Source organism: Mustela erminea, chromosome 2 (assembly GCF_009829155.1).
Source record: "Mustela erminea isolate mMusErm1 chromosome 2, mMusErm1.Pri, whole genome shotgun sequence".
Classification (NCBI taxonomy): Eukaryota; Metazoa; Chordata; class Mammalia; order Carnivora; family Mustelidae; genus Mustela; species Mustela erminea.
Window position 1 is genome coordinate 38,209,956 of NC_045615.1, and position 20,179 is coordinate 38,230,134.

At 41.4% G+C, this 20,179-nt stretch overlaps 1 protein-coding gene and 1 long non-coding RNA gene across 5 annotated transcripts in view; one reads left to right on the forward strand and one right to left on the reverse strand.

The window, feature by feature from the left end:
• Positions 1-443: 443 nt before the first annotated feature.
• On the reverse strand, positions 444-8,707 carry LOC116584396. Of its 2 annotated transcripts, XR_004283187.1 has the most exons (4): positions 8,591-8,707; positions 8,135-8,223; positions 4,529-4,634; positions 444-3,910 (listed from the first exon to the last, which is right to left on the reverse strand). It is a non-coding gene; the product is annotated as an uncharacterized LOC116584396 (long non-coding RNA). The 2 variants fall into 2 exon arrangements; XR_004283186.1 differs by lacking the exon at positions 444-3,910 and having other exon boundaries at positions 4,107-4,634; positions 8,591-8,698.
• A 22-nt stretch (positions 8,708-8,729) lies between these two features.
• The window catches only part of GASK1B (golgi associated kinase 1B), a 49,461-nt gene continuing 38,011 nt past the window's right edge, over positions 8,730-20,179 (forward strand). The window contains exons 1-2 of one of the 3 annotated variants that reach the window (XM_032332686.1): positions 8,730-8,908; positions 10,057-11,193. In XM_032332686.1, coding sequence (XP_032188577.1) covers positions 10,296-11,193 — 898 coding nt within the window. In that variant the 5' untranslated portion in view covers positions 8,730-8,908; positions 10,057-10,295. Of the gene's footprint in view, positions 8,909-9,150; positions 9,363-10,056; positions 11,194-20,179 lie in introns of those variants that run through there. The other 2 variants (XM_032332685.1, XM_032332684.1) reach the window with 2 other exon arrangements.

Consider the following 20,179-nt stretch of genomic DNA (forward strand, 5'->3'; position numbering starts at 1 on the left):
CAATATCAATGGCAAAAATGACCAAAGATTTTAATCCAAGGTAGCATGCCAAATATGCTCCTGATTAATTTTAAGTACTTTGTCAAGAATAGAAGGAGATAATAAGCAAATTCTGGATAATATGTTGCATCGGTAACTTGGTAAGATGACAACTATTTTTTAAACCTGAAATTATGTATTGATCAATGTTTTATCCATCAGCGTTTTCTTGGGATCTCTTTAGAGAGATCTTAGTCACTGGCATCATCTTGCAAGAAGAAAAGAGCAAGTGAATGAGCCATTACTTCTTTCTGTGTACAAGCACTGTGTTAAGTGCTTTCTGTATAACAGATTTTAGAATAACCCTATGAGCTGGATATAATAAATTTTTCAGAAGGTGAAACTGAGCAAAATAAAATATTTTGGTGTCTTAGTTTGGACTGCAATAACAAATTACCCTGGACTGGATGGGTTAAAGAACAGAAATTTATTTCTCACAGTTCTGAAGGTTGGGAAGTCCGAGATCAAAGTGCTAATATGATTGGCTTCTGGTGAGGATCCTCCTTCTGGTTCCCAGATGGTTACCTTCTTGCTGTGTCCTCACAAGGCAGAGACCAGAGAGAGGAAGCAAGCTCTCTTTCGTCTCTTCTTACCGGGGCAGTTTCCATCATGAGGGCTCTACCTTCATGACCTGGTTACTTTCCGGAGGCCCTGTCTCCATTTACCTCACATTTACCTCAGGTTGGTAATAAGAATTCCAACATACTAATTTTGACAAACATTCAGTTCATAACACTTGCCAAAAGCACCCAGCTAAGAATATTTGTTTACAAATTCCTTAAATCAATAGAATTAAATGTAGATTTATTGTCATAAACTGTATTTTTGGCTATTTCTATACTATGAAAAACTAGTACAAAGATTCAAAAGAAAGAAAAAAGAAAAAGAGTGTTGTTTCCAAGCTGGTGACTACTCAATAGTTTACTTTATTACCCAACACAAAGAACTGCAAAATAATGTGCATTCTTAACCAAAGCCTTGGTTACTTCCTGGGAAAAAATGGTTGAGGTGTGTTATATATAAGGAAGCAACTTGTTAATTCTTATGCAAATATTTAATTTTCTTCTATGTGTGATACTGTTTTATATTTGCTCACTTTTCACAATTCAGAACCCATTCCAGGCTCCTCACCAAAGCTTTTTGGCTTATAATTGCTGTCTATGCTACATATTATGTGGCCCTGGGAACCCTATGACTGCGTTTTGGAAAACAGTGTGATTTTTCTATCAAAGGTTTCTTTATGGGTCCAGAGCTGGTGACGGCTTGTAGAGGATTTCATTTCCTCCTGTAATTTTCCATAGAGAGTTCCTCCATACCCAGGAGTGTTCCTGGTTTCCATTCTATGGTTTGTGATTGTCGTCTCCCAGACTCCTTCTTTTCCCAGTATCTACATGCTATAACCCTGCTTTGAGAAAGGGGCTAGAATCAATAGGGCTGGGTACGTGGGGTGCCTGGCTGGCAGAACATGTGATATTAGTGTATTCTGTCTTTTCTCAACCAACGGATGAGGTATCAAGGAGGAAATGAACTCTCATAAAGAAGGAAAAGGTAGAGAATAACTTCACATAAATTACAAATGCTGTTTCCAATCTTCCTACAACTTTTTGCTTTATTCTATCATTTTTCTTTTGGCATTTTCCTGTCTTCTTCCTGGCCTGCCCCATTCTTTTTGGGGTTCCTCGACCAGAGCGATGGTTCTCAAACTTCAGAACACCTCGGATTACCTGGAGGGGTTGTCACAATACACATTGCAGAGCCTCTCTTCCAGAGTCTCGAGGCCAATAGGTTTGGGGTGGGGTTTAAGTATTTGCATTTCTAATAAATTCCCAGGGGAAGTTGATGCTGATGGTCTGGGGCCACACTTTGAGAAACTGTGTGGTCTAGAGACTGTGTTTTATTATCTTAATAGTTTCATTCATTCATTCACTATTTCATCCATTCACTCACTGATTCATTCATTCATTCAATATTCATTGGGACATTACTGGCATTTAGTGGGTCTTTAATAAATGTTAAGTGGCTGTGCCTTTCCCTGAGTCTCAGAAGCATGTGGGTCCCAAGCACTCTTTAGTGGGAGTGACTCAAATTGCACTGACTCTTACCCTCTCCTGCATAAAATACGATCTCCAGCACCTCTCAGACAAGTATGCAGCTGTGTCACAGGATGCCAGGGCTTCTCACTTAAGTGCTTATCACCCAGTCAGTTCTGGTTACCATATTCCAGCTCCTCCTCTATGTTTCCTGTCTGTGCAGCTACTTAAGGCTGCCGCACCACTGAGCCTGCTGCCGCCTTCCATGGGAAGCCTGAGGTCCATGTGCTGCCCGACAGGGTGCCTGAAATTGGAAGGGTGGGGACAATGGCGTGCTCCCAGACTCCACATCACATTTCCTTGCTTGGAAACAAAAGCAGCCTGCTGATGCCTTGATATCTTCCAGAACAAGATGTGAAAAATATCTCCATTCGTGTTTGCCTGTAGTTATTTCCCAGGGCTTGAATCTCTAGATCTGGGAAGGTGACAATAGGTGGATGGGCAAGGAATGTGATAACACTTTCTTTTTGAATCCAGCTAGTCTCAAAAGTTCATGAAAAATGCATGTGCAGTTTTCACAATCCAACATCTTCTCAGATACGCCACACGTGCCTGAATCCCAGTGGAGACACAGCTGAGTCTCAAAACTACTAGTGCAGATGAAAAAAGGACCCCAAATTTCTCCCTCCCTTCTCTTCCTCTTTGAAGGTGTTTGTTTATAACCCCATTGCATTTCTAATAGGCCAAATTTAGTCTAGCCAGGGAGACTTCCTTCCTCTTAACTCGACTCTGCACCTCATTTCTTTCAGGCAAATGATGCCTTAGGTGAAGAGAAAAGAAATCATTTGTAGCCCTGCGTAATTTTCTGCAAGGAGCCTAAGGATTAAGACAGCTTTACCCAATCTTTACGCTTTATAGAAGTCCCAAACCACTGCTGCTTTGGTTTCCGATCCTAAGCCAAGAACGATTGAGGGCCGCTGCATCTGGCCTCGTTTCTGTGTGTGTGGCCTGGGAGTGGAGGTGGGAGGCAGAGCGTGGGGGCTTTCAGCACTCACTGCTGCAGAAGAGGAGCTACATTGTTTAGATTGTCTAAAGGGCTTTTAGAAGGAACTCAGGGGCCTCTGATTTACCTGTCTTCTCTTATTCCATGAAGAATCTATGCATTCTTGGGTTTCAGAACTATGGAAAAATGCTGGTTATTAAAACATGCAGAAATGATCCAATTATCCAGAAATGAAAGAACAACAATATAACAATATAATAATATAAATTCACTATTTCAAACATATGTCAGACATATGTCAAATCGGCTATCAGACATTTTATGTGTTTCCTGTATTACGCTCATTTCATACAAACGTTGCACTGTTTCTCGTCCTGTGGCAGAAACATCCTGACCCAAACAAAACTTTATATAAGTGCAACAAACACTCCCAGGGAAGAGAAGCTAAATGGGTGATTGCAGATTTCCACACTGGCACGGAGGCTTGTGTTTCTCTTTTCCAGGTATAACAGGGATACAGGGGAGAACACCCAAAGCAATAAAACACCAAGCACTGCGTCCCCTGGAGCTATGCTTATTTGGTGCCCGTCTAGTCACACAGGAGAGATCAAGAGATGGCATGCAGCGTCACTTCACAGATTTGAAAGGCTAGCTCTGAGAAGACAGCTAGTTCTTTTTCAAAGTGCTTCTCCTACGTATGGTAAGTAGATGTAGTGGTGTAGGTCAACCGGGAAGATGTCCTTTGGAGTGACCAAATAATCAGGTGTCCGATGAAGGGGCACACGTTTTTTTAATACAGCAGAACACTGTGATTTCTTTTGCATACAGTTCTGAAGACCTATATAATATAGAGCACTATTTAAGGAACTACAAAATTCTTGGTACCAATCAAACATCTTTATTTTTTTTAAGATTTTATTTATCTTGAGAGAGAGAGAGCCTGCAAGCACGGGGTGGGGCAGAGGCAGAAGGAGAGGGAGAATCTCAAGCAGACTCCACCCTCAGTGCAGAGCCCGATGTGAGGCTTGATCTCATGACCCTGAGATCATGACCTGAGCTGAAATCAAGAGCTAGATGCTCAAGACACTGAGTCGCCCAGGCGCCCCAGTCAAACACCTTTATGACAACATTTCACAGATTGTAAGACTGAGAATTCTTCAGTGTCTGGACAGGCCAGGTTGGGACTGCCCAGGCCTGGTATTAGAATGGATAGCAAAAATATTGCAAATTTCATATCACAAGCAAGACAGAGGTGTTACCTAAGAACCTAGGCTCAAGCCAGGATTATAGTTCTAGAACAGCTATAGGTCCTCGAGAGTGGGGAAGGCTGTGAGCAAGGGTTAGGGACCCAGCGAAAAGGTCTGGTCAGCACAGAGCTAGGAATAAGGTGTTCCTCTGTAGGTCTGTAATCTATGTAACAAACATGAGTCCACAACAGCAAGGAAAAGCGTGATACTTAGTTTCTCTGTGACTGGAGCCCTTAGATATTTTTCCTCTTCATTTTCTGAATGGCTCTGAGAAAGTGGATGAGCTTGAGCCCACAGTAGGCACCAAAGGTACACCTGACAGGAGTGGAGAAATGAGAAATGTGAGTAATGTGAATGACAGATCTGGAGCCCTATGCACTGTCCAATCTTGTCCTGGAGTTCTCCTAGTCTGAAGGAGAAGCAGTCTTTACCGCACTCAGTGCTTACAACTGGAAGCCTTGGAGGATTAAAAGATTGTTTTACTGCCAGTGAAACCTTAGACTTATCACCTGATGGCAAGAAGGTGTTAATTTCCTTCTGAAACTAACCATTTAGCTTTTAGAAAAGTGAATTATAACCCTACACACTGGAAGTCTTTCCAAGTTTGGATTGCTGGGTTCTACCTCAGATCAATTAAATTAGAATCTCTGGGGAGGTGGATGGGGCCTAGGTATCTATATATTTTTAAAAATTTCAATGATTTTATTTTGCTTTAGCTTCTTTAATTTTAACTGTTGAAGATATCATGAACTCTTCATTGTAAATAAAAATATGTAAAAAATTATTACTTCTGGGTGTGGTGCATAAACAATGAATCCTGGAACACTAAAAAAATAAAATTATATTAAAAAAATTATCTGAGATCTAAAAAAATTATTACTTCTACCCCTTTTCTATATAGACGTAGAACATAAGCAAGATATAAAGTATATAAGAAGAATATTTATTTACCTACCACCTGTTTCATAAATTGTAAGTGTATAGCCAACAAAATGTCTCAAAATAAACATCTTTTCCTAAATACCATATAGGTGGAGAAATCGAACACCGCCAGAGGCTCTGGACCCTGCTCCCGTTGCTTCTTGTTACCCTCTCTTGCCTCCATAAAGGTACAAAAAGTTTCCCTGGTAATTTTAATGAGCCATATCATTGTCTTGCTGTCTACCTTTCTGCTTTGTTTTCCTCATGGATTTTTTTTTTTAATGAAGAGAAAGTACTTTAGGTATGAGGATATGATCTCTCTGATCCAATATTAATACCAACAACAAACATTTGCAGTGTTATATGTGAACACATATATATGTGTTACATGTGAATGTTATATTGTGACAACAAACTTTTGAGCCATTATGCATTCAAGGAATTTAGGTTTATCTATCTTTCTTTCTTTCTTTCTTTCTTTCTTTCTTTCTTTCTTTCTTTCTTTTTTTTTAAAGATTTAATTTATTTATTTGACAGACAGACAGTACAAGTAGGCCAGAGAGGCAAACAGAGAGAGAGGAAGGGAAGCAGGCTCCCTGCTGAACAGAGAGCCCGACTCGGAGCTTGATCCCAGGACCCTGGGATCATGACCTGAGCCGAAGCAGAGGCTTTAACCCACTAAGCCACCCAGGCATCCCGGTTTATTTTTCTAAAATGAAATTAAACTTCTCTCTTGAGCTTGGGGGTAGAAAATACCTTTCGGTTCAGTTTCAACCTGGACCATGAGCAATAGATGGCAGTTGCTTCCCCATCCCAAAATGAGGGTCCACCATGCCAAGGGAAATAGATAGCCTAATGTCGCTGAGGCAAAGGATGGTGACTCTGTGTATCAGACCACTTGTGGGTGATGCAGACAGGCCCACATGAGAAAGCCACCCCACTGGCCATTTTAAAAGCTGTCCAAGAGAACGGCCTGAAGAGAGAATGTGACCTCAACAGGGCAGAGAGCTGCCGGAACCCAACAGGCTGAGGAGAAACAGTCACAGTGGTATTTTTGAAGAAACTGCAAAATGCTCACCAGATGGTCAGCTTTATATACCTATGCTAAGCCCAGAGAGCTTATAAACCAATTCATGACAATATAAGGGAGTGGCAAGAATCTTTCCACTGTAGTTACTGCTTTTACATCTCCACTACCCTTTAAGTCTGGAATAGCCAGACAGACCCAGAGTGGGGTGAGTGGGTATGTAGGTGAGGTAGAAGGTCTAGACAGTAAAAACAAAGAAACAAACAGTGCATGGGGGATTTCCTCTCCCCCTTTTCAGTAGGCTTCTGCTATGCTTTTTGAGGGACAGCTAATTTCTGGAAAAGGAAAATACTTAAAACTTAAGAGAAATTTAAAAATTTTGACTATGTTTAGATCAAACATTTGTTTAGTTTTCATGCAGTTTGTGTGTGTGTGTGTGTGTGACTAAAATAAATGGAGACATTTTAAAAAATCTTAGTATGACTAGAAAAACCACGTCTGCATTTTTATGCAAGGAAGTTGGAAAGTGCTACTAGGACACAATTCAAGTTTGAATAGGTAGTGGGGAGAATGAGGAAAATGGTTTTTCTTTCTTTTCTTTATTTTTTTAGAGAAGGGGAGAGACAGGAAGTGAGTGAGTCGGGGGTGTGGGGATGGGGAAGGGGCAGAGGCAGAAGGAGAGGGAGAGAGAATCCTAAGCAGATTCCCCGCTGAGAGCAGAGCCGGACACAGGGGCTCAATCTCGAGATCCCGAGATCATGACCTGAGCCTAAATCCAGAGTCCAACCCTTAACTAGCGGAGCTACCTAGGCGCCCCAGTGAGAATTGTTTCTGGTAACATCTGATGAACATTCTTGTCCACTATATTGGTTATATCCATATATTGACTACTGCAATGATTCAGTGAGCATGTTCCTAATTATATGATGATAGCTTGCCCTTTGATGAGGTGGTGATTCCCTGTCAAGCTGCCTGGGCTGGGAGAAGGGTCTCTGAGAAGTTCAGTAAGGTGCTGGGGAAATAAAAAATATTGACTAATCTTTCAAATGATCATTCTGTCACCGTTACCTCATTTAACCATCACAAGAAACTTGTGCGGTAAGTGCTATTATTAGTCTTCTCTTAGGGAAACTGAGGCTAGAGAGGTAAGGCTATTTGTCATAAGGGACTACAGCTAGAAAGCCAAAGATGATTAGGAGCCAGTCTTTTTCCCTCTGGAGCCCATTCTTTAAATAGCCTACCCTTTAGCTTTTTTAGGCTACCTACCCTTTTTAGGCTGTAAAAGGAGGCAGTGTGCTGGTCTTCTAATAAAAAGACTTCTGTTGGTGTGAGGGTCAGTCAAGCAAATTTACCAACTCATACAACTCTCGTCTATTTCCGAAACATTTCTTTACTAAAGAAGTTGATTTAGAAACAGCCAATGAGGCTTTTGCCTGTTATAACTTGGCTTCTGCCTTTAATTTAAGAAACACTTTTAATTTTTGGAATCAGGCCAGTTATTCTTTTTGGTATGTGAGAATAATATCACTGCAATATAATTTTTAAAAGATTGTACTTGTGTATTTGAGAGAGAGAAAGTGAGTGAGAGAGAGAGCATGAGTGGAGGGAGGTGCAGAGAGAGAAGCCGACTCCCCGCTGAGCAGGAAGCCTGACGTGGGACTCGATCCAAGGACCCTGGGATCATGACCTGGATGGAAGGCAGAGTCTTAACTGGTTGAGCCACCCAGGCACCCCTAATATCATTATAATAAAACAACTCTCTCATGGTTTCCTTTCAAGAAGTTAACAGTTACTACCTAGAAAATAACTCAAGTGAGCTTTAAGAGTTTTGGAACACAAAGAAAAATGCTTCTGGAAAAATGCTTACAGTCTCATGAAGTTTAGCCAGAATCCACAGGTACTTCTAGACCATTGTCAATATTGGAATTGTTCCTCTCTTTTCTCCATGTGGCAGAACTTTTAAAAAAGAAGACGGGAGAGAGCTCGAGTGTTAAAGTAACAGCTGTATTACACTTTTTGAGCATTTTAATCACTTGGAAGCTAATTCTTTCCTTCTCTCTATGTTTCAATCCCCTTGATCTTTTTTTTTTTTATTTGCATTATAAAATGTAGTATTTTTACGATTCTACACCGTATGCTGATCTCTTACTGGCCTCCCAGTATCACAAACTTCTTTTCCAGTGAGACCCACAATCCCTGTCACCTTCCTACCTTCTGATTCTATCTGCCTTTGAAGCAAAAAGAATGAGCTTAAGTGAGACCCAGAGGTCATCAACCCTGCGTTTGTGTCAGGACATGCAAACTCCCCAAGCCAATTACTAACCTGTTTTTAAAGACAACCTCCAATCAGAGGGAATCCATGACTTCTTTTTGTGAGCTGTTGCACCGTGTAAGAGCACTCTATAAATGTCTTCCTCTATCTGGGTGCACTCTTATCTCACCGGTCTATTTTTTTCCTCATTTAAGTTAACCCTTTCTTACCTTTTTATGAGCCTCCAGGCCTTCTCAGAAGTGGTGGGAGACAAATGTTCTGTAAACAGTCAAGATGGTAAGATGAGTCGTAGTCGCTGGGAACTTTGGTGTTCTACGCCCCCGCTACCCGGGATGGACAGCAGGGTTATGGCATTCCTCCTTTTATAAGGTATTTATCCTGCTGCTGCTTAGCAAACACTTTCAATCCTTTTTAACACCATGAGACTGAAATTTCTGAGTCTGTTTCCAAACAGGACACTAGAGGGCTCCCAGGGGTTAAAAATAAGTGGAAAATTATTTGAATGAACACTGCTTCTGTACGGCTTTGGCTTTTGTTTTTTCAGATCTTAAAATTAAAGTTTATTTTTTAAATTATTAAAAAAAAAAACAAACCTTGCGTGTCTTAAAACTGGGCTACCAACAGCCAGTTGACAAGTAACCGTTTTGCTTTACAATCAGGAGTTTTCAAGAGAGCTTTTAAAGCTGAGCTGAGATATTTGAAATGTGGAACACTCTTGACCATGAAATATGTTCTACTTACATGCCTCAGCCTTTAAAAGTTCTTTGCATTACAGTCAGGGATTACATTCTTCCTGGAGCCAAGCACGGGGCCAGCTGTGTAAGTAAGGTTGCTTATGAGTTCTTCTTTTTAGTAATGTAAAAAAAAAGAGAGAGAGAGAAAGCTAGAGATCCCTTTATTTTCTTTCAGCTGACTTTTGTGGGAAGAAAAGGAATGAAAGGCAGTTGGATTTGTGTTTTGTGTTTCTGTGTGTGTGACTGAAAAATGTAACTTCTTCTGAGATATATGGACATTTGGCTTTATATTGAGATCATTCTTTATGTAGAGATGATGAAACTTACAGTGAGGAAAAAGTTGTACCATCAGATTAAGAGAAACTGTTTCTGAATTTGAATGTTAATACTTGCTGCTTCTGCCCAATCTGTAATGCAGAACTTTAAAAAATAAAAATGGGATGCCTATAGATTGTTTTTAAACACCGTCTATCCCTTGTCTGAAATCATTTCTAAATTCCAAAAAGGGTTTGTCAGATTTTAATGTTTTTCTTTCAGAGTCAAATTAAACTACTCTAGCTACAAGTTATAAAATATTCTTGGATTTTCGTGGTTTGTTTTCACTAGTTTAAACTGAATATTGATTCTATATTGTCCTGTTTCTCTTTTTAAACATAATTTAAAAAAAATTCATGGTGGTGGTATTTATGAAAGGAAAGGGTTACTCTTTTTCTTTACTGTTGAAGAGGAACTGAACTAGTTTGAGATTGTGACTCAGTTAACTCTGTTTTCATTCATTCCCAGAAACAAGCCACACTTCTCCTTGGGGAAGCTGATAGGAGTTTAAAAGGTTTGCTGCCGCGAGTGTCAGAAACATTCCCAACTTCATCACCAGCCCTTTATTTCCACCTCTACCCTACCCACTGGAGATCACTTATATACCTAAGAGGAGACGACAGCTGAATTCAGGAAACCATGCATCATGTCAGCAGGAACCAACTGCAGACTTTAAACTCTGTTCAACATGTGGATGCAGCAGAGAAATGACCTGTCCAGACAAGCCAGGGCAACTCATAAACTGGTTCATCTGCTCCCTGTGTGTCCCGCGGGTGCGTAAACTCTGGAGCGGCCGGCGTCCAAGGACCCGGAGGAACCTCCTGCTGGGCACTGCCTGTGCCATCTACCTGGGCTTTCTGGTGAGCCAGGTGGGACGTGCCTCTCTCCAGCAAGGAAGGGCAGCAGAAAAGGGGCCGCACCAGAGCCGCGACACCGCCGAGGCACCCTTTCCTGAGATACCCTTGGATGGTACCTTGGCCCCTCCAGAGTCCCAGGGCAATGGGACAACGCTGCAGCTCAATGTGGTGTACATTACCCTACGCTCCAAGCGCAGCAAGCCTGCCAATATCCGAGGCACAGTGAAACCCAAGCGCAGGAAGAAGTACGCAGTGGCCTCGCCAGCCTTGGGACAGGAGGCTTTGGTCGGACCATCCCTTCAGCCACAGGATGCTGATGCTGAAGTGCCTGGGTACGTCCAGGGAGGAAACCTGGCCAAGGTTGGGGAACGGCCCTGGAGGTGGATACGGGGCCCCGGAGTGCAAGTTGGGGGCTCAGATTTTCAGCGGCCCAAGACCCGGGAAAGCAACATTAGGATCTACAGTGAGAGCGCCCCCTCGTGGCTGAGCAAAGAAGACATCCTCCGAATGCGCCTGTTGGCGGATGGTGCAGTGGCAGGTCTTCAGCCTGTGTCCTCTAAAAGTGGAGCGCACTTGCTGGTGCTGGAGGGGAGCTCTGCTGGCTCTGTGCCCCGCTGTGGCCCCAGTCCCTGTGGACTACTCAAGCAGCCTTTGGACATGAGTGAGGTGTTTGCCTTCCACCTGGACAGGATCCTTGGGCTCAACAGGACCCTGCCGTCTGTGAGCAGGAAATCAGAGTTCATCCAAGGTAACAGCTTCACATGCTTCGTGATTTGCAGCTGTTGGGGATTTGGGTTGATTTTCCTCTTTTCCCTCAGTCTCTCTTTCGAAATGATTTTCTCCACCCACGTCTCACATTTGGACAGCAGCAGCATGTCTTTCCATAGGTTTGGCGTTCTTTATTTTCCCAACTTTGGGAGGATATGAACGCTCCAGGGAAATGCTGTATTCAACATGCAAGGGTAAGCCCACACTGTGTAATCTTTGCTCTCCTTTTCCCTCACTGCACTTCCCAGTGGCTTATTAAATCTAATTAAAGCCAGTGGCAATTTGCATGATGAGAAGAGGAAGCCGGGTGGAGGCAAAGAACTTGCTGACAGTCAGGCATATTATTAGAGAGGTTACTATGGAAGTAAGTAGAATTTCATTCCTTAGGAGTTTTTAAAAGTAAAAGGGAGAGGGGGTTATCGTTCTCCAGCAGATGGAAACTTTTTAAAAGGCCCAGAGTCAGACCATGTTAGATTTGACCCTTTAATTTTTTTTTTTAAGATTTTATTTATTTGGGAGAGAGAGAATGAGAGAGACCACAAAAGTGGGAGAGGGTCAGAGGGAGAAGCAGATTGGAGCCTGATGCCAGACCAGATCCAGGGACTCTGGGATCATGACCTGAGCTTAAGGCAGTTGCTTGGACCAACTGAGTCACCCTGGTGACCAGACCCTTTGGTTCTTTTACAATTGATTTAACTCCCTTAGTTTTACAAAGAAAATGAAATGAAACTAGGTATTTTTTCAGTATATACTAACTAGGTATATGGTTTCTTCGAGCCCATGACTAAAATTTATTGAGCTTGATTTCTAAGACTCTGTCAGGTGACATTTTGGCAGGTTCTGGGTTATATAGCCAGTCACTTGGGTGTCAGGCAAAAGGGGTGGTCTGTGGCTGTGCTCACACTGTATGAAGGATATTTTCTGAATCCTGAGGCTGTTCCAGGCTTTGAATACAGTGTGGGTCAGTGGTTTGTGTTTGAAAGCAGAATAAGCCCAGAATTTGCTGGTATGAATCGAGACTGGCCCAAGAGACTAGAAAGGACCACAAGGGAATTATAAGCTCAAAGAATATTTTCTTATTTTTTCGTCATGATAAAATTTAGCATTTTATGGAGTCCAGAATGGAATGGATTAAAATTCTTGGGAGTGGTCAAGAACTAATCTGTATTTTCAACGGCTTTAGGGTTATAATTTAGTCTTACAATGGGTACTTCTAGAAGTACCAGTGATTTACTTACAAAGACTTGACATTCCTTACTTATCCTGGTCCATGTCTAGGTGCTTCAGTCTCACAGTTATGTTTTGATGTCTCAAGTTCACAAAATAGTCCACCATGATTAGGCAGATGTGCAGTAACTTCCCAAACATTTAATAAAAGATTGGTTGAAACTCATTTTTCTTGGGTGCTCACTATTTGCTAGGCATTATACTAATTGATTCATATAGCTGATACATGCCTATATTTCTCACAACTAAGCTATAAGGTAGATTCTGCTTAAGCAGAACTCAAGCTCTAAACCACTGGGTTTAGGTGACTGTATAACTTATCATAGCAGAACACCCTGGAGTAAAAGAAGATACTGGTGTGCATGGAGATAACAGGCATCTACCAAGTCTGTCTTGGCAAAGTAGGTCATAGCATAGGGTCACTCTTATTATCCATTCACTATCATGTCATAAAGGCCCCTGGGTAGAGAAGGTGAATAGATCCTGAGGTATGATACTCCAATATGGTACTTCCTTGGGATACTCTTGGGTAGAAGTTGGGAGAATGAATTAATGGGTAGGAACTTGGAACCGTTCTGACTGAGTTTGAATTTACCAACCATGTGAGCCAGAAGTGTTACAGTATCTCTGAATGCCTCAGTCTCCTCAGCTATTAAAGGACAATAGTACTTACCTGATGAAGTTATTGTTAGTTAATACATGAAAAACAAGTGGAATGAGTGATTTTCACCCAGTAGATCTTCAATAAATATTGTCTGTTTATGTTACTACACTATATACATGAGGTACCAAGTTCACTGAATTACTTACATGGCCTCCAAGCCTCACATATCATGTCTTTATATGACATAACCAGGTCTAGAACACAGGTCTCTTGATTGTTGAATTAAACTTTTCAATATTGGGATTCCTTGTATATACTTATTTTTTGCTCTTAATATCCAGGATTTTTAAAAAAAATATGTATTTTATACACACACACACATTTATTTATTTGTTTTAGAGCGAATGAGATAGAGAGGTGGGATGTGGGGCAGAGGCAGAGGGAGAGAGAGAATTTCAAGCAGACTCCCTGCTGAGCATGGAGCCTGACACAGGACTTGATCCTATAACCCCGAAATCATGACCTGAGCTGAAATCGAGAATTGGTCGCTTAACCCTCTGAGCCTCCCAGGCACCCCTGAATATTCAGCATTTGTCAGGATCAAGAGGACAGTTGTACTCAATTTAAAGGACTGGTTTTATAATCCCAATATATCTTGGTATTATTCTCTCATTTTGGACCTAAGCGGTGATGAAAAGAAACAAAGTTGTATCAATATGACTCTCAGTATGATGAGTTACCTAAGATTATTTCTCAAACAATACTAAATCTCTCTCTCTTTTTTTTTTTTTTTTGATACCTTCTATGTAGTTATTTAGAGACATAAAATCAGGCCAATTTCCTCAGGAATCTGTGACATGATTTAAATATAGTTATGAACACTCTACACAATATAATTCTACTCATGTAGGCTATTATATTGGTGTAAAGTGCATAAATAGATCAGTGCTGGTCATGGTAGAAGATATATAGACCATCTTAGGTTCTTGGTATCTCTCTGTATCCACCGATTTCTAGGGTTTTCTTGACATGTCTTTCCTCTCCTGATTTCCACAGAAGGGTATATTTTCCTCTAGCGTCCTCTTATTCTTCTTTTGGTCCGAGCTTAGATTTATTTCAGGCTCCCTGTCTACCTAAGGAGATGATAGATCTTACCTAGTTGCCCAGGACCTATTTTTGGTTCATTTATTTTTTTAAAGATTTTATTTATTTATTTGACAGACAAAGATGATAAGTAGGCAGAGAGGCAGGCAGAGAGGTGGGGAAGCAGGCTCCGCACCGGGGGTGGGGGGGGCGGCGGGAAAGCAGGCTCCGCACTGAGCTGGGAGCCTGATGCAGGGCTCAGTCCCAGGACACGAAGTTCACGACCTGAGCTGAAGGCAGAGGCTTAACCCACTGAGCTACCCAGGTGCCCCTCTGGTTCATTTTATATCATCTCTTTGTATTTTAGTTACTTGTTTAATCATCTTTTCATTTCCACTAGTCTCTAGGTCTGTGAAGGCAGAAACATTTCCTGTCTTGTTTATTATTTCTAGATCCTAGTGGAGAATCTGGCACATAGTAGGTGTTCAATAAATATTTTTGAATGAATGCAGGAATACATCTTGGCTTGTTCTACTGATTTTTTTAAAAAAATATTTTTTTTATTTGATGGATAGAGATCACAAGTAGACAGAAAGGCAGGCAGAAAGGTGGGGGGTAAGCCGGCTCCCCACTGAGCAGAGAGCCCGATGTGGGGCTTGATTCCAGGACCCTGAGACCATGACCTGAGCCGAAGGCAGAGGCTTAACCCACTGAGTCACAGACGCTCCCAGTGTTCTACTGATTCTTAACAGTAAATCTGTATTTGCTTCCACTTCCAATACTCAGGAGACAAGTACGACCATTTTTAGACTTAAAGTCATGCTGAGATTTCTCCTGGAGGATCTTATAAAGAGCTCACTATAAAGGTAATGAAAAATGTCTTTGGCAACCTCTGTGTTATGCAAATAATGAGATTTATAGAGCTTATTCTTGTGAGGACCATCAATGTGGTCTGCGGGTCTTACACTGTAATGTAATTTGATAATGGGTTTTCTGTAGGAGGAACTGTTGGATTATTTTAGGTATGTATTTCCTCTGATGATCTGGCTTGGTCTAAGAATAAATTTTTTAATATATGGGAGATTGAGTGGCCAGAAAAATCCTATAAGTAATCCTGCCCTAAGTGTTGTTTCTGTTCTCTGACTTTTGATTAATGTTTGTGAAAATAAATTCAAGCCCAGAACCAAGAACATAGCTGGTCTGTATTATGAATCAAATACAGATATTTGGCTTATCTCAGTAAATCTTTTTAAGAAACCTTTGCAGTAGAAAATTTTTTTAATGAGAAAATCCAATGCTACAATTAAATGGTCTACCTGCCCCCAACCTCTCAGGTGAATCTTTCTGTTGATTGAGTCTGAAGTCTCAGCTATAAAGCTCATCTTCAGGTTTTGTTTGTTTGTTTTTTTAATTAATAAAACTGTTGTGGGTGATCCTACCAGCAGAGACCCACTAGCTCAGGTTAGCTTAGGACAGGTTTTTGGTTGTATAACTTGATGAATTGTATCTGATTCTCTTTGAATACAAAAAGTATGTATGTGAAATTCATGGACCCACTGACCTGGTGCTCTATATCAGACCATGTTCTGTGACTCCAAAGATAACTCAGAAAATGAGAATGGTGTCCTTAGGGAAAAGCAAGGTTGTAATTAGATAGGGAGTACCAGTGGTGTACCATGCTACAAAATCTAGCAATTGTTACTGGAACAGAGTCTCCTCTTGTGCATATCTATGTGGGAAATGCAAAATTGAATGGAAAGACAGCACCAAAGGACTTTTTAAAAAAATCAATTTCTGCAACAATGATATCTTCTTCAACTGTGAATTTGTAAGGAATCTACTGCTATACATCACCCAGTTCCTACAACACATTTGGTATTATAAGCCAATGCATCACTTTATCATTCTGTAAAGAAGATACTATCGATACTTTACATATGAGAATACTGAGATTCAGAAAGATTATGAAATTTGCCCAAGGACAATAGTGAGCAATGAAACTGAAATGTGTAACCATTCTGTCTGATACGTAAAACCTCCTTAAGTTGATTCTTTTAACCCACATCACCTCTAAGATATAACTTGGTATAGTTATGGGATAGTGGCAAAAATGGGCAAATTTTAGCCTGGTTATTTCTGATTTATCACTACTGTTTCTACTCAATTTCTGTTTTCAATTCAACAACTGAACATGGGTGATATTTTGTTAAAAGGAAGTATGACATACCACTCTGAATACTTTTGCAAGAATTTCTTTTTCTTTCTTTTTTTTTTAAATGCAAGCCAATGCTTACTAGATTTTCTTGTTTTACCATAAATGATTATACAAACATGACTGAACATATTGGTGTGTTTTCTGCCAAACTATCCTTGCAAAAGTTTCAAGGGTCACCAGATACTCTATGGTGCTGATACATTTAATTTTTTTAACAAAATATTTTGAACTGTTTACCTAAGATTAGAAAAGCAAACTACATCCACATAAAAGTCAAGAGCATAAGAAAACCCAGCACCCCTCTGTGATCTTCGCTTGAGCAGCTTTGCCAAAGCTTCCCTCAAAGTCTGCTCAGTAATGTGAATGAATCCCAAGGGACACCATTTTGGTAGCATTTAAGCATTGTACTATTTTTCATGCCCAGTATGGGAGATACATTATGTATGCTTTATTTTTAAGATGCTGCTTTATTGCCACAGAGCTGTCACACCGAATTAAGGTAGCCCAGTTCCAGGAATTCTGTATGTCAAGGCTGCTTCCATGACAAACTTCAGGCGCCCCATCCACTGCCATTTAAATTCATTGTAGATCCCAAGTTGCTCACTGTTTTCCAACTGGCATCTCCTCATTTTATGATAAAGTAGGAGAAATCCAGTGCGTATTTTCCACTCTCTTTTTGAGGCCATGTGAGTAGCACAGCATTTGCTGGGTAATGGGGCGGTAGCCAGAGCAGGGAGATGGCACCTGCCAATTTCACGTTGTTTCAGGCTCTCAGGTAAAAACAGAAACCTTTTGCAGGGAGTTATGGAAATAATCCAGATGCTCCCACAACCTGGAGCTACAATGACTCAAAATCCTAAAGCCTTGGATTTTTGAAGAACAAACGTTCTTCAAAGATTTCTTTGGGAGTCTAGGAATCACGTTTCATTGTTAAAATCTGGATTGAAAGCACATTGTGTTACCAGAAAAGTCATAAGAGTATTTCATTAGCAATCAAATTGAGCTGGTGAGCTTAATAATTTTCATTCACTGGTGAACAAAAGTTTGCTGAGCATCCGCTCAGTGTGGCACTGTGTTCCAGGATCCTCTTGTTTGTTTACTACATACTTTCCTAAACAAGCGAGGGGACCTGGTAACCTTCTCTGCCATGCTTCTGCGGCTTGTCCCTTGATCCCACACATGGCCCAGACAGAAAGTACAATGAATAGTTACCATGGTGTGAAGAATGCATGTGCTTCTCAGTTCTGTGCAATCTGCGCCCTTCTCCAGTATGATAGTCATCTTTTCTTCTTTTAGGAAATATATTATTGAGCACCTGCTCTGTGCCAGCTGCTCCTCTGGTCACTGCGGGCTACACCAGTGAACACAAAAGTCAAGGATCTCTGCCTTTTTAGAGCTGACACCAGTGGGCCGTGTGGCAGTTGGGTGGCCCGAAGGGAATCTTCATCCACTACCGATGCCAGGACCTACTTAGAACCTTCCTGAGCTCAAAGTTATGATCTTTCCATTAGGACTGAATCTGTTATTGTTTCTGGATCGGTCTAAGGACCATGAAGGTGCAGAGGGACTAGACAGCCTCACTCCGATTTCATTGAATGGGTGAATATTGCAGTTGTAGTTGATAACACTTACTTTCTCTGTGTGTGAGGCACTGTTCTAAACATGGAGAAGAAGCCGCACACTCTGATTCAAATAGTTTTGTCGTTCAGGGCATGGATTGTCATATTAGGTTTCTAGGGTTGCCATCACAAAATACCATAGGAGGAGTGGCTGAAATCACAGTTTTATTTTCTCACAGTCCTGGAGGCTGGAAATCTAAGATCAAGGTGTCCACAGGTTTGTTTTTTTCTGAGACCTCTCTCGTGGCTTGCTGATGGCTGCCTTCTCTCTTTGCCCTCACATGGCCTTTCCTCTGTAAGTGCCCTCACCCGTGTCTCTCTGTGTTTCAATCTCTTTTTATGGCAACACCAGACATTTGGGATTAGGGCCTACCATAATGGCCTCATTTTAACTTAACTGCCTCTCTAAAGGCCCTGTCTTCAAATACCATCACATTCTGACGTATTGAGGGCTTTCACATATAAATTTGGGGGGAACACAATTCAGTTCATGCAACTGACAATCCAGAGTAACTGAGTTTGAATCCCGATACTGTAGTCATTTGTGATCAAGTGGCTGTGTTACCTGGGATAAATTAACTTAATTTCTGTGCACCTTATTTCTTCATTAATATATTGGGGATGATGACAATAAAAATAATGATGGTAACAGAACTTACCTCATGAAGTTGTGAAAATTAAGTGAGTTGATATGAAAAAAAAAAAAAACGTTTTTTTCATATTAGCACTTGGGTGGCTCAGTGGGTTAAGCATATGCCTTCATCTCAGGTCATGATTCTGGGGTCCTGGGATCAAGCCCTGCATCAGGGTCCCTGCTCTGCGGGGAGTCTGTTTCTCCCTCTCCCTCTGCCCCTCCCCCTGCTCATGCTCTCTCTCACTATTCCCCTTCTCAAGACAGTGATCTGGGGTCTGGAGGAGAGAGACAGGTTTCCACCACCCTCATTTTCATTATTCCAGTGACTCACAGGGTTATGGAGACCTGGGAATGGACTGTTGAGCACAAACTAGATAGAACCAAGTCATGGAAGCTTCTGCATATCCTCGCCTTTGTTTGTGAAGTTTCTTTCTGATCTTTCTTAACTCAGTTGGGAGTGAGGGCACTTCAGTCACAGCTTAATGTGAATGGATGTCCCATTAACCAAACTTCGATTCTGAGCCCATTGACCATTCCTTGGAACTTCAGGGCTATAGATGAAAATTGAGGGATTCTGAAAATTTCATTCATTCATTCTCCAACATTTTTAAAAAGATTTATTTATTTGACAGAGAGAGAGAGAGAGAGAGCGAGCATAAGCAGGGGGAGTGGCAGAGGAAGAGGGAGAAGCAGGCACCCTGCTGAGCCGAGAGCCAGACATGGGGCTTGATCCCAGGACCCTGGGATATGACCGGAACTAAATGCAGACGCTTAGCCAACTGAGCCACCCAGGTGCCCCCATTCTCCAATATTTTTGAGTGCTTGCTTTGGTGCAGATATCATGTCAGGAGTTGGAGGTCCAAAGGTAATAATGAAATAGTCCCTGTTCTCATAGAATGCTCAGCTTGGAGGGTAGAAGACAGCTAAGCAACTGCACCATACAAAAAGGGTATGACAGAGACCTCAATGGAGATATTTTGAGGAGATCTTGCAGTCACAGAGGAGGAAAATTTAGCTCAGAATGTGTGCGTAGGGGGGTGGGTGGGGCATTATAAAAACGTCTCGAAGAGCTAGCGTCAGAACTTGATCTAAAGTCACTGTGGGTGGAGTGAGAGATGGGGTGGGTGTCGGAAGGGTAGAGAGAATAGATGTGTGAAAAACTTGTGAAGACAGAGGTGCTTAGGAAATCTCAGAGCTCTGAAGGAGAGAGGGTTTGGGAGGATTGTGGGGGGGATGAAGTGAGATAAAACTGTGGTACTCCAGAGTGACTGGGTTCGATGTCATGTAAGGACATAGACTTTATCTTGCAGATAATGGAGAATCATTGAAGGGTTTGAAGAAGAGGAGTGATATAATGAGTTTTGCATTGTAGGAAGGTCACCCTGGGCAAGAATTCATGGCTCCTTTATCTACATTAATAAAATGAAATGGCCCAGGACTGGGTCACCCTAATGTGACCAGGACATTGTTCATAAAATATGACTGTTTTTTTGGAGCCTGGCACAGTGACCACATCCTCACATATGTGACACAGATGTGACACTCTCAGAAGTCACATTTGATTTCTGTTTTTCTAAATGGAAT